The sequence below is a fragment of the Electrona antarctica genome, assembly GCF_951216825.1.
Source record: "Electrona antarctica genome assembly, chromosome: 7".
In the NCBI taxonomy this organism is placed as follows: Eukaryota; Metazoa; Chordata; class Actinopteri; order Myctophiformes; family Myctophidae; genus Electrona; species Electrona antarctica.
Genome location: NC_136812.1, coordinates 40,099,287 through 40,113,769, shown reverse-complemented (window position 1 = coordinate 40,113,769; position 14,483 = coordinate 40,099,287). Strand labels below are relative to the sequence as shown.

The following is a 14,483-nucleotide window of genomic DNA, read 5'->3' as shown; positions in this document are numbered from 1 at the left end:
ATGTTTTGACTGCCTTCCTGATACTGTAGATAATTTCTCTTGGTTCTGTTATGTGAACACATATATGACTCTACATACCTCTACTAACTCTAAAAAAAAAAAAATACAGCCACACAGCTGCAGACATTAGGGTCAGCTGAGGCTCTCAAAAATGTAAACTCTCACCAAGAGCTCAACGTCCTTGACCTATTTTGACATTGTATATACTGTATATGTTATTCTTCATCATTGCGATGGTGTTGAGGAGTGAGAAGTCAAATGTCAGTGATTAAAATGGAACGATTCTGTCTCTGTGCTGCCAGTGGCTGGAAGTGTCAGAAGTGTGAGATGAGGGAGAACCTTTGGCTGAACCTGACAGATGGAGCAGTGCTCTGTGGGAAATGGTTCTTCGATGGCAGCGGGGGCAACGGCCATGCCTTGGATCACTATAGAGAGAGCAACTTCCCTCTCGCCGTCAAGCTGGACACCATCACCCCAGATGGAGCAGGTGTGTGAACTCTTCACTTAATGTGGCCCTCAGGTTAATGTCAGGATACTGATATAATATTGGTTTCAGCTGTTTACAATTCCACAACATGCAAACATGACCCGCTTTAATTTTCAGGATTCCAATTCAAAAATAGCAAAAAATAATTCAACATTTCAATTCGAATATAGCAAAAATAACCGATCTACAAGCTCAAAACGCGTCGCAGCGCGTCGATGCGTTTTGAGCTTGTAGATCGGCTATTTTTGCGACGACAGTAATATATGGCCCTAGGGAGTGAGTGTGGAAATATAGTTGCCCTCTCCATCGTCAAAGTTGCCCACCCCTGCAGTAGAATATGTATACATGCATAGTTTAAAGGTCAGTCGATGGAAGTGCAATAAGACATCACAGCATTGGCTACTTAATGTTGGAGATCTAGGAATTGAAAGGTTATTATAGGTTGCATCACACTGAAGTTAGCATATGGTTGCATCGTACTGTGTATTTCTCTCACACTATATACAAGGCATACACAGTGGGTAACGTTTTCTAACTCCCTGCAGATGTCTATTCATTTGAAGAGGAAGAAGCGGTGCTGGATCCCCATATATCAGAACACTTATCACACTTTGGAATAGACATGCTACAGACGCAACAAAAGGTAAGTTGACTTGTGTTTGGGTAAATCAGCTTCAAGGGTAAGGCGTGTTCAACTCAAATGAGGTAGTCTTGAGTAAACTGGGTGCAGATTCTTGACAATACGTAAAAAGGAAGAAACATCTGCACACCAATAGACGAATAGACCTTCCTCAGTGTTAATCGTTACGCTGAGGAAGGCTTACGTGCCAAAACAAGAACTTCCTCTTGAGTAAATAAGATGGCTTTGTACTAGGGATTTCCCGTTTTTTTTGCTCCCGGTCCGATTCCGATCATTTGAAAATGACGTGATTGGCCCCAATTTTCCGATTTGCCCTTTTCAGACATAATAATCAAGGGGGTTGGGGCTAATATTTATATGCTTTCGTTTCAATGTTTTTTTTTAAGTGTTTTTTTGTGGCTTTCGCCTTTATTTTATATTTTTTATGGAGGGACAGACAGTAGGCTGGCAGGAAATGGGGAGAGAGATGGGGGGAAGACATGCAGTAAAGGCCGTCGGGATCGGGAGTCGAACCCGCGGCACACTGCCAGACTGGGTTACCAGCCAAGGTGCCTGGACCACTGAGCCATGGCCCAGGCCCGTTTCAATGTTTTGAATAGAAATTCCAATGTTCATGTGTACCAAACTACCAAAGGAGCCCAAGGCCCCTAGAAAGACCTCACAAGCACCTCTCTCTCCTCTCGCTGGCCCTTTTCAGACAGAGAACGGCCATCACACAGACAACAACGTGAGGCAGCGGGTCAGTGAGTGGGAAGTGATCCAGGAGTCGGGGATGAAGTTGAAGCCAGTTTATGGCTCTGGTTACACAGGAGTCAAGAACCTGGGGACCAGCTGCTACGTGAGCACCGTCATGCAGGTCCTCTTCAGCATCCCAGAGTTCCAGAGGATGTGAGTACACGGCCCTCCCGTTTAGGGGGGAATTTTTTGTTGAATTATTGATTAATCCATTTTGGCCTGACCTCGAAATTTAAAAGAATTCTTCGAAATCCTCCAGTTTTCTGAAATAAATATTTTCACGTTTAAAAAAAAATAGCAGACCTACAAGCTTTGTTAGCGCGCCACTCGGTGGTGCGCTATGAGCTTGTAGATCTGCTATTTTTCAATAGCTAAATTATAACATAATGTTTAAAACACCAAAAGGGCTTCCCGCCCAAAATGGGTTAATGAATTGACGGATGTAATACAATTTTAGTAATTGCTTAGTGATGTACCGTGTAGAAATTTAGAATATGTGCTGGTTTTGCAAATTGTCAATGATCTTGACAACTCAATTTACAGTATTGAACTGTACAAATGCATGTTAATATAGTCCATCTAATCAGTCAGCAGCCGTTCAAGTGTTTCTTTATATATTCTTTATACATTGCATTGGAAAAGATGAACTGGAATGATATATTTTCCAAAAAGTCTTTATGGTTGTGTGAAGTGGTACAAGTTTTGGGAGTTGTTGTGGTGACTAGGAATGGAAACATTTTTGTCAAATAAATAATAATGAGAGACATTGTCTGCTGTGACCTTGCCCAGTAATAATAACGTTTATTGCTGATGCCTGGGTGTGGAATAACTAAATTATATTCTATGTTCAAGTTGTCCATTTGTTAATTTCACCTGCATCATAGTCACCACTACCAGATGTGTGTGTGTTAGTAACTTCTCAGTATCACCACACAGTCTTTCCAAGGGTTTAGCATTTCCATGTAGCCTCCCATGTGCTCTATGTGAATTTGTTATTGGATGTGTTGTGGATTTTCAGGTATGTGGGAAGTCTTCAGAGGATATATGACTACTCACCCCTTGACCCCACCCAGGACTTTGCCACACAAATGTAAGCGATTCTAACATTACATAACCCCATGCCGTAAGATGCAAACATATCATGATTTGAAGAGTAACTGAAACACTATATTATGACCAATGCATTAATGATGGATAAATGTTTGCTTTTTATTTTGTGTTCTAGAGATTCATATACAGATACATTTGCAAAAGTTAAGTCTGTAATCTCAATCCAGTTATTATTGGACTTCCAGTAAATACATAGTACATTTTGTAGCAAGGTGATGTCTCTCAGCTGCATATGAGCATGTCGAAAGCGAATGCTTTCGCCAAGATGAAAAGTGAGAAGGGTCTTTTGCATGGCAAGAAATAAATATTAGTCGTTGAGCCACAAACGATGTCATCATGTCCTCAAGCTTGTTGGTGGATAATCTTGTTTATGATTGTCAATTTGTCACTCTGCTCTACTCATCTTAGTGGGCCGTGAATTTACAAGATGAGAGATACGTTATTTTGCTCTCTGACAAGCAATTACATTGGAAACATGATTGAATCATGTTTTGGCAAAATTATATTCCAAGCTATTTTTGCTGGTCATTGGTTCAGATGAACAGAGGCACACTATGCATAAGGTTTTCTATAGGACTTTTCTATAGGAATGTAATCATCCAGTGTGCGCAGGGTGCACACGCACGCACGCACGCACGCATGCACACACCCACACACACACACACACACACACACACACACACACAAAGACAAATTACTTACTCTTCTAATTTGTATTTGTGTTCCCTTGTCCCACAGGGCTAAGCTAGGCTATGGACTACTCTCAGGCCAGTACTCCAAACCCCCCATGAAATCTGAGCTCATTGAACAGGTGATGAAAGAAGAATACAAGGTATTAGACTCGGTATGTCGAGATCCTAATCTGCCTCTATAAACTGATCCTAATCTGCCTCTATAAACTGACGGAAGCATGTAAACAAAGTGTCACAAAATGTCTGTTAAAAACTGAAGGTTTTAACTCTGTTTACATCATTTCAAATGTTACTCGTAACATTCTCCTCTACTGGTACCCAATTTCTACAAGTTCTGAATCTGGGAGATTGAGATCATGCAGTACCATAGAGGCTAACTACCCTCAAACTGTAACCCCAACAAAGCCATAGTTAACCATCTCTACCCTTATGCCTAAAATATAGCCTGTGTGTGTGTGTGTGTGTGTGTGTGTGTGTGTGTGTGTGTGTGTGTGTGTGTGTGTGTGTGTGTGTGTGTGTGTGTGTGTGTGTGTGTGTGTGTGTGTGTGTGTGTGTGTGTGTGTGTGTGTGTGTGTGTGTGTGTGTGTGTGTGTGTGTGTGTGCGTAGTAGGGTTGTAAAACCAGTCCGATTGAAAAGGTAGTGCTCGGGGCCCCCCTGTCAAAGACGTCTCGAGTACCGAGACTCGGGGGGACAATGATTTACGATTCTAGCCCTATCGGTACATACGTAACTCGGACAGCGCTGAGTCGACTGAGGGTGACTTCGCAACGCTCGACACTTTAGCTCACTCGTCCGTCAGTGCTTCTCGTGGCTCAAGTCACCTTCAGGCAACTTCAGGCAGCGAGAAACCGAGTGCACCTTTTTCAATCGTACTGTTACATATATATTGTAACAGAGAACTTGTAGTGACAGTTTCTGCATGTCCCTCTCTGCGAAATAAACAAAGTCCTCTCCGCTGCCTTGATTCCAAAAGGGGCCCAGGTGTGTGCACTGCAGCCTCTCGCCTTAATTAGATTGGCAGCGGTTGAAGCCAACAAGAGCGAATGCAGGCACCTATCACCATGCCTCTCACCCTGTCACCCCTCTATAAAGTGTATATATTATTTTTTTTTCTTCATATTTTTGATGCCCCAACTTGCTCTCTCCCAGTTTCCGTTCTAGATATTTAAATTATAGATTTGTTTACAGTGTATGACATTTGAAAATGAGCCTTTGCTTCACTGTTCTACAGCGATAAGTGAATTTGACTGTTTTCAAACACATCTGTGAGGTAATTAGACGAACAAAGCCACTAAAGCCTAATGGGCCCCAGCTCAAGGACTTTAAGCTCCAGGCTTCTTTAGGCCTTATTAGTCAGAGTAATTGACAGGGCCGTTCTGTGATCCTGCATTTCCTCCATATGTGAGGGCAGAGACATGTTTGGACACACATTGACAGCTGGGTGCAACATGGCATGGTGGGATACAGTGGGGGAGTTGCAGTGTTGGCATACTGTGCTATATGTGGTGAGCTATCTCGCAATCAATGTTGCTATTGCTTGACCTATATACGAATATTTTAAACCATGATTTTCCTCATTTTGGTGAGAAAGGTCTGTGTCTTTTACCTCCAAGGGGACCAGAAGGCTGTTTCTTTTTAAACTGCGGTGGTAGGGGTCAGACTTACTGAATGTACTAGCACTAACAATTCATGTACTGTAGCTGTTGTCTGTAAGGCATGCACCAATACCACTTGTTTATAGAAAGAAAAGTAATTATCAAATTCATTGCTTAGTTTGCAGTCACTGGAGAAAACAAAATTGCAATAATGAAATTATTCTACAATGTGAAAAAGCAGAGCAAAATAAGCTTTTATTTATATTTATTTTAGGATTAATTTGACTATAATTTGACTAGCTGATACCAAGACCCAGTTTCTGATCCTTGTTATATCCACACATTTATTCAGTGTACATATTTGTGCATACCTAACATTCACCGGTGCTCTAGCGTTCTTGACAGGTTGCTTGACAGTGTTCTTATTTCATATTTCAGCACCTGCAAAAAGGCATCTCTCCCAGGATGTTCAAGGCACTTCTCAGCAAGGACCACCCAGAGTTCTCCTCCAACAGACAACAAGATGCTCATGAGTTCTTACAACACGTCATGAACCAGGTGGAGGTGAGTTGATGCTGAGGTCTACAGGTGACCGTCTCTAATTGATTCAAAATGCCACAGCTCGCTTGGTCTTCAACCAGCCCCACTTCTCACATGTCTCCCCCCTTCTCCGCTCCCTCCATTGGCTCCCAGTCGCTGCCCGCATAAAAATCCATTTGAAAACGAGAGGACAAACACTAGACCTGAGAACTATATAGTGCCAGTGGGCAGTGGATTTTCCGTTGCGCGTAGAGCACGAGTCTGTGCGACCCTTAATCACCCATTAGAATGCAAATGCATGCCTTTCAGGCAGTCTTTGTATCGTCCTCGTCACTTTGAAAACGGTTCTGATTGTGCGGGGGGTGGGGGGGGGGTTGTGCGACAACACATCTTCACAAGGGACTTTCCAAACAGCGGTGAAAAGTTTACTCTGTCTGTTCGAATGAAAATACCAAGGATTCGTCAGCGGACGAGTCAGTGACTGATTTATAAACGCCTTCGAGTCCGTGTTACTTCCGTGTTGCGTAGCATAACAGTGACATCGGTGTCAAATCCTTGGTATCTTTAACGGTCTCAGCGAGCAGCAGCAGCAACAACAGCTGCAGCCTATTTTGTCACGGTCGCTCGCGCTAATGAAACAAAACACTACACACGGTGATGGTACAGGATTATTATTAAAGTACAGAAGACGCCATTTAGGTCAATGATATAACGTTATGTTGTGATATAATAATAATATAGCAGCGGGTAGCCTATTTAAAGGCCAGTCAACTGTCTTCCGTGAGAATGTTAGCCCCCCCATTTTATGAGCTGTCAGCCGGTCCGTGACAATATAAAGGTTGGGAACCCCTGCTCTAGGCCATTGATGAGAACTGCAGTGTTTTCAGTACTTCCACATTGGCCTCATTTCCACTGGCGAATGCTTGCCCCTGGTCCTACTCCTACCGCCCAACACTCACTGTTGACAGGTGCTGCTGCCCCAGCCCGTAGGAGTATATGCAGTGACAAATATCACCCTCCCAGGCCACCTTCCCTCCCCCGAACATTGGCCAATCGTGTTTGTATAGACTCTCGACAAAGCCAGCACTTGATTGAATACTTTATTAGACAGAAATGTAAACAGAACAGGGTACAGTCAGACATTGGGCTGGAGAAATATTGGTTCACCGATCAGAGGCCCCCTGCCCACCTCCGCCCCTCCCCTCCCTGGTAGAAAACAGCGGCGAAAACTGACAGAGCGACGCCCCTCTGCACTGTAGTTCACTCCCACTCCTAGACCAGTTAATGTCTCACGCTCCCCCAGGCTTTCATTTTTTGAGCCGTAGCGAACGGAAATTAAAGCCTGGGTACCATGGCTATAACTACCAAATAATGTCCAAAGGTGCACTTCCAGTTCAGCTTAACCTTTGACATGCATTGTCGCACTGGGGCCTCGCAGTGGAGTGGCAATGTGTTTGTGTGTATGTGTGTGTCTGGGGGGGGGGGGGCATTGTTTTCGACAAATCACAGTGCGCTGTCCCCTCAGTTGGTAGACACTGATGCTCTGAAGTAACTTTCTCAAGCGGTGGGTCTATATATAGCCTACCGCTATCTGTTTCACAGGGAGGCCAGATAATGCTTCCCATTCTGCCTCAGGCACACGCCACACATTCAGACTCAAATCTACCTCATGTCCTTCAGACCAGAAAAACAAAATGCGTCCTTTGTTAAATGCAGGGCCTGTAAATCCCTATGAGATTGTAACTGTGATTAAGGTTATACAACTAAACTTGCCTTGACAAGACATGTTCAACGTTCGAATACACTCGTAACGTTAATATTTCAGTACCCATGGCTGGCAAAATGTGGATTTGTCAGGGGGAAAAATAAATAAATAAAAATAAAAAGGGACAGATGTATTTTCCTTTTTCCTCAGCTTAGTGTGTATCTGCACAGCTGTCAAGGTTGCATGTCTAGGAGGAGTTCTTCAGCCAGAGATAGAACGGAAGGGACTGTAGTAGTCGCCATCATCAGCAATTTTTTCCTTTGGTCAGACAAGTCAGCTCGAGTACAGCCTGCGAGTAAAATTATAACTCATGTATTTCTGTAGCTTCTTAGAATAGACAGGCCAGACTGCAGATGCCCGCACATGAGCCTGTGTGTTTTAATCACGGTGACATCTCTCACCATACGCTTCAAATAATCACAAGCTGAGGGTCGACACATGAGGGATTTTAATGATAAAGTTCTGAAGAGCTAAATACTGGTCCCTTTGGTTTCTTTTTGCTAGTTTAGTTTACTTTAGCTTTTTCTGTACACACACCTGCATTATTGTCTTAACTCATTTACTACCGACCGTTTTTTTTTGCCGATAGACCACAATGGAGGGGCGCCGTCTCTAGCAAACTTGAGCCATGAGAGACACCATCGAGCGCACTAAAGTGCACAAGTTGCCGTGTCGAATGTTGCAAAGTTAGTCAGAGCCGACTCAGCCCCGTTCGAGTCTGGTAACTAACCACGGAGCAAAGACGGGCAGTGTGGGTGTCGGGAGGCCAATCAGAGGCAGGCGGGGCGTTACCAAGGGTAGACCGAGCCGTAGTATTGAATCACGCCTGTCCGTAGAAAAGGTGTCTTTTATTTTGAAAATCCTGAAATTCACCCCAGATTATTATTATTTTTTTCTAAAAAAGTTGCCCACGATTGTGCAACCCATTTTGTAATCCTGGGTGCTACACTTCCTCTGCCAACCTGGGGGGGCAGCGGACTGACCTCATGCAGAGTCCAAGCTGCTTCTTTTCACCTGACAGGGGAGAGTTTCCCCGGCCGGACGTAGCGTGTGGAAGGAACACGTTATTCCGACTAGTTCCTTTCCCCTCCATCAGGCGCCCCGGCTGGCCAGGGGGAGGTAGTTTAGAGACCAGGATTACTGCATGTTTTTGTGAGGGTACCTACCCTAGGGGACACGGGGGAGAACATGCAAGCTCCACAGAGAGGCCCTTTCGCTAACCCCGCCTCAGGTATGGGCACTGATGGCACGGAGGAGAGAACACGCCCACAGCGTCCCCAGTGGGAATCAAAGCCAGGACCTTCTAGCTGTGAGGCAACAGCACTTATACCGACTGTGCCACCGTGCCCCCTGATTTCTTTTAATGAGCTCCTAACATCGACGTTCTGTTCAATCACCTCAATCTAAGCCTAAATTCAGAGAAAAACGTAGTGAAAGATCGCACTTATAATGGAAGTGGACAGCAGGGAAACATTTTATTGACTGACCACAGTGGAAGCGAGCGTTGCCTAGCGACCCGACCGGTAAGCTATTACTCGGTAGATATTAGTGAGACCATTCTGAATCAATAAATAACCCAAAAAGACGACAAAGACTGTAAATGAGTAGTTAGTAGTTAAGTTTGAGGTTTGTTGTGCCAGAAACATTAACAAGACACAACAAACCAAAAGTTTAATTTCATTGTGAATTTACCCAATTCTTGTAAATGTCATCTTGCCAGTGGGAATCGTGCCCCTTCCATTTGGTCTCAATATTGATCCTAATATCAAACTAATCTCAATATTATTAATATTCAACACCTCCTCCCTACCTCCATTTCCCAGCGGAACAGTGGGGGCTCGGAGAACCCCAGTGACGTCTTCCGCTTCCTGGTGGAGGAGCGCGTGCAGTGCTGTCAGTCGCGCCGGGTGCGCTACTCTCAGCGGGTTGACTACCTCATCCAGCTGCCAGCCCCCATTGAGGCCGCAACAAACAGAGGTAAGAGAGACCCCCCTTTCCTTTCCCCGCACCATGCCGCCAAAGCGGCAGCTCACGTACCGTGCATCAGAAGGTGGGCGCAGGTGGCTACCAGCCTGCATGCAACATGAGCAGGACTTAACCCAGTTTGGGCGGGAACCCCTTTTGATGTTAGCATTATGTTATGCTTTAGCTATTGAAAAATAGCAGATCTACAAGCTCATAGCGCGCCACCGAGTGGCGCGCTATGAGCTTGTAGGTCTGCTATTTTTGAAAAATCGAAGAACGACTGACATAGAAACATAGCTTTTTCAGAAAACTGTCATTTTCAAACAGACATTTTTAGAATCTGATCTCAGGTCAAAATGGGTTAATTTCAAAGGGCATGCAGGCAGGTCCCCAGGCGCAGGATGAAAAGTTCACTTCTCAGAGGGAGTGGACAGACTCCCTCTGAGAACGGACAGAGGCTTTTCATCATCATCATCATCATCATAACCTCTATTTCAACCCGGGAGTACAATTGAGGGGCAGGCCCTCATTTTCAATTTGATTCCCACAAGGTTCACCGATGCTACGAAATATGCAGATTTGCTAAAGATCGGCATCCGCTAAAGACGTTATTGTATCTCTTTAGCTCATTTTCTTAGTTTATTAATTATTAATTGATAGTTCTTGATTCATATAGAGTGTGATTGATATATCTGTCATTGTTATAGAGCTGCGCACATCATGGTGTGTGTGTGTGTGTGTGTGTGTGTGTGTGTGTGTGTGTGTGTGTGTGTGTGTGTGTGTGCGTGTGCGTGTGCGTGTGCGTGTGTGTGTGTGTGTGTGTGTGTGTGTGTGCGTGTGCGTGTGCATCTGCTCTTTTCCAGAGGAGCTGCTGGCGTATGCGGCCAAACGGAAGGATGCAGAAGAGAATATGACGGCCCTTCCAGAGCCAGTTAGAGCTCGGATCCCATTCACTGCCTGCCTGCAGGCTTTTACAGAGCCAGAGAATGTTCCAGACTTCTGGAGCTCAGCGCTGCAGGCCAAGTCTGCTGGGATCAAGTAAGCTTAAAGACTATTATATGTACATCATCAATGCTAGTGTTTTGTCATCCTTTGAATGATGATACATGCTGCTGCTTTCTTATTAAGTTGGGGAAAGTTTCACTGTCTTCATTATTCGTTTTTTCTTCTTTCTGCAGGACATCCCGCTTCGCCTCCTTCCCAGAGTATTTGGTGTTGCAGGTCAAGAAATTCACATTTGGGGTTGACTGGGTTCCAAAGAAACTAGGTAACTGAATGAGGAACAGTTCAAATTTTGTTCTCAACAAACCAAGCTTTGTGAATCATTGGTCTCTTTTCAGTTATTTATCCATCTGTATTTTCTGAAAGCATTCTTATTTCTATAAATGTCCAGCAGATGGCACTATTACACTAAGAATTACAAGGGCCAAAGTGACTCACTCCATCTTAAATAGAGTTTTACTTATCTCAGCACACCCAGCGTTTTTTGGGACAACCATTCCACACGTATGCACGCACACACGCACCACTCGCTCCCTCATCCCTGTACAGTGCCGAAGGACTTTAACCGTTATGTCAGATTAAAACCCCAAAGGAGCATATTACAGCATCTTAACTGGCATTTGTTCAAAACAAACAGCTGAGCGCTGTTGAGGTTTAAAATCAATGCACCTGTGGTCACTATTCAGTTGGCTGATGCTCACAATTTTTCAAACTTAACGTCATTAACCCAGAGAGTAGCAGATCTACAAGCTCACAGTGCACCATGATGCGCTGTGTTGTGAGCTATTCACTATTCGTCATATGATTACATATATATAGGGCTTAAGTGGTTAACACTTTTTTGTACAGCATCTGGGAAAATATTAAGAGGGAAGGTAGATGGGAACTTGATTTAGCCAAAACGTTGGGCCTAGCTCAGTCCAAGTGAACATGATCTCTAAGCCTAAACTGACTCAAAGAGGTATACTGCAGCATTTTATGTATCCAGAGCCATTATTATGTAATATACTGTACTGATGTACATGAATTATATGAAGGTTTTCCCGGCTAATGCATTTATTGAAAGACCATATATTTATTGAAAGACCATAAATCTATGTTTACGTTTGTTTGTTGTATCATTTATTGTGCTTCACTTGTGCCATATGCAGTATCTGGCCCAAAACTGACAAACACAAATGTCTTTATAGGTAGCTGTCATGGTATTTCACTTTTTTTTTTCACCCTGAGAAAACAAATACAAAAACATTTTGATATGCGTGTCATGGGTCTTTAAGTATTCATGACATTCCCTGTCCATGTTGTGTTGCTATGTACAGATCTAGCCATAGATGTTCATTCCCTGTCCATGTTGTGTCTCTATGTACAGATCTAGCCATAGATGTTCCAGACTTCCTTGATCTGAACCGGCTGAGGGCCAGCGGGCTGCAGTCTGGAGAGGAAGAACTGCCTGATCTCACTCCTCCAATAGTTATAGCTGAAGACACTAGAGGTACTGCTCACATCCAAACTTAACCAAATTGAAGGTTTCCAGTCGTACAGACAGTCATTGTTTCAGGAACGAAACTCACCTTTAAACGCTGCCTACTGTAGGGGGTGTGTTCAACAACTCAAAGAGCATTCATTACAGACACCTTTTTAGCGAGGGGTATATTCACGTCACATTCAGTCATGTACTGTATTCCCCGATATGGTAGGAGACGTATTTCCTCAGGCAGTGACAGGCACACAGCAACACTGTTATCAGCTGAGTGTGTTTGGAGCAATTCACCACCACCACCTAAGTCACCTGACGTCACCCCATCTAATCTCCCGATGTATTAAGCCGATGCAAAGCAGTCCCAGATATGCCAACCCACTGCTATAATCTATTAGTAACGATATAACGATCAGTCTTGTCAAATGCTTTAAACAAGTCCAACAAAAAAAGTACGGAACCAATGTCAGTATTCATTCATTTGCGACTGGAATAAGTGTAGTCTCAGTACTGTGGTGCTGTCAAAATCCCAACTGAAATATGTTATTGTCTTCCACGGCTGTCAGAACCTTTCAAATGAATGGCAATTTAGAAGTTGGCCTGTCATTGTTTCAAAGGTTAAGTCAATACCAGTTTCTTTAGAAGAGGATGAACACAATAATCAGGGAATGATCCAGGGAATATGGGAATTAAGCTTTTAAAAATGCAAAGCAAGTATTCCAAGTACTTCCAACACATTTGGAGGGTATAATATCAAGGAAGGTCTCATGTGAGGCACACACAGTATCCACACAAGGCCACTAACAAGCTACATCAGTGAATCAAATGACTGTTGACAAGTTTCACACATTTCACTGAACTTTTAGACCGTTGGCCTTACTTACTTGTTACAGATTAAGGTGATTAATTGATGATGTTCTCGGTACTGAGTGTTCTCTTATGCCTCCTCAGTGGGACTTTCTTTCATTTTGTCTGTCTTTCTTTCTCTGTAATTCTAATCCCTTTTTTATCAACTTGTCTCTGCTGGTTGAGACCCTCGGCTTCATCACATTATCAGTGAACTGCTTAATATTTCAGCAGGCGCAAAGCACAAAATGTTCTGCACCGTCTCAAAACCCCAACATGTACAAAAGGCTCCAAGGAGGAGCGCAAACACACAAATCTGCCTTCTGCTGTACAGCGCCTAGGCTCACACATTAACCCATTCAGGCCTGACGTCGAAATTAAAAAAAAAGGTTTTCTAAATCATGACAATTTTCGGAAAGATTTGAGGCACATTTTAACGATTTTTCAAAAATAGCAGACCTACAAGTTCATAGCGCGCCACTCGGTGGCGCGCTATGAGCTTGTAGATCTGCTATTTTTCAATAGCTAAATTATAACATAATGTTTAAAACACCAAAACGGGTTCCCGCCCCAAAATGGGTTAATGGTTAATGTGGTTAAACGCTAACGTGACATGGATGCGTTCCAGGTCTCAATGGATTAACAGAGACACAACGTGTTCCTCCTGCAACGCTTTACTGTTTCTTACGACAGGAAACCTATTTAAATTCAGAGGACAAAGAGCATGTTTTGAAATCTGCTTACGGTTGAATAATTTAGCACAGAACACGGCATACTGTGTTTGCTATCTGAGACACCCTCTGGAAAAGTACATGGAGCTCTGGAGAAGAGTGCCACTAAGGGCTCATTTAGAGTAGACTTCGTCGCATGACACAAAATCTTTGGTCAAGCAACATTTGTTGAAAGGGCCACATGTCACAAACTGCGTTGTGCTTCAGGCACAAGGCAGTAGCAACTATGATAACCACTCCTGTAGCATAAGTTGTTTACCTCGGACAGTCACATAATGTTCAACTACAAGTAGGTAAAAAGGTGCTTGGAAATATGAGGACATCTTTGGGGGTGACTTGTGACTTGGAAGGATTACTAAAAATGTCTTAGGCCTCATTCACACGTACCAAACACCAATCAAGCAATGTTTGGTCGTTTTTTTGGGCCACCACAATGCTTTTCCAATGGGAGTCACATGGTTTGATCAAACATTTGTGTTTGATTGCTGATTGCTGATTGCTCCCCCCTCATCAAACAAAAATGTTTGGTCAAACCATGTGACTCCCATTGAAAATGAATTGGAGCAGCAATCAAACAGCAATCAGACATCGCACACGGACCGAACATTTGTTGTGTAGGTGTGTACGAAGCCTCATAGTGACACATATACGTCAAATTAGAGGTCGTTTGGTCGGACACTTTCCGAGTTACGCCTGGGACAGAGTGACACACACAGTTTTTTCATGAGCTCCTTCAGAGGAACATTAGATGCCGGGCCAGTGTCCTCCCCTCAGCAAGTATCGGTTGCAATTAATCATGTCTTTGTCACCTTTGGATAAAGGCACTATAGAAATGCAGGCTATTGATTACAGACCCAACAGGCTAATGTTTGTAATCTGTGTTGCTTGAAACGCATC

At 43.6% G+C, this 14,483-nt stretch overlaps 1 protein-coding gene across 1 annotated transcript in view; it reads left to right on the top strand.

Moving 5' to 3' along the window:
* Window positions 1-14,483, top strand: part of usp13 (ubiquitin specific peptidase 13) — a 45,446-nt gene that overhangs the window by 13,846 nt on the left and 17,117 nt on the right. The window contains exons 6-15 of the mRNA XM_079507102.1: window positions 303-487; window positions 1,033-1,130; window positions 1,825-2,015; window positions 2,881-2,952; window positions 3,711-3,804; window positions 5,699-5,824; window positions 9,389-9,542; window positions 10,394-10,568; window positions 10,709-10,797; window positions 11,902-12,024. Coding sequence (XP_079363228.1) covers window positions 303-487; window positions 1,033-1,130; window positions 1,825-2,015; window positions 2,881-2,952; window positions 3,711-3,804; window positions 5,699-5,824; window positions 9,389-9,542; window positions 10,394-10,568; window positions 10,709-10,797; window positions 11,902-12,024 — 1,307 coding nt within the window. The remainder of the gene's footprint in view (window positions 1-302; window positions 488-1,032; window positions 1,131-1,824; window positions 2,016-2,880; window positions 2,953-3,710; window positions 3,805-5,698; window positions 5,825-9,388; window positions 9,543-10,393; window positions 10,569-10,708; window positions 10,798-11,901; window positions 12,025-14,483) is intronic.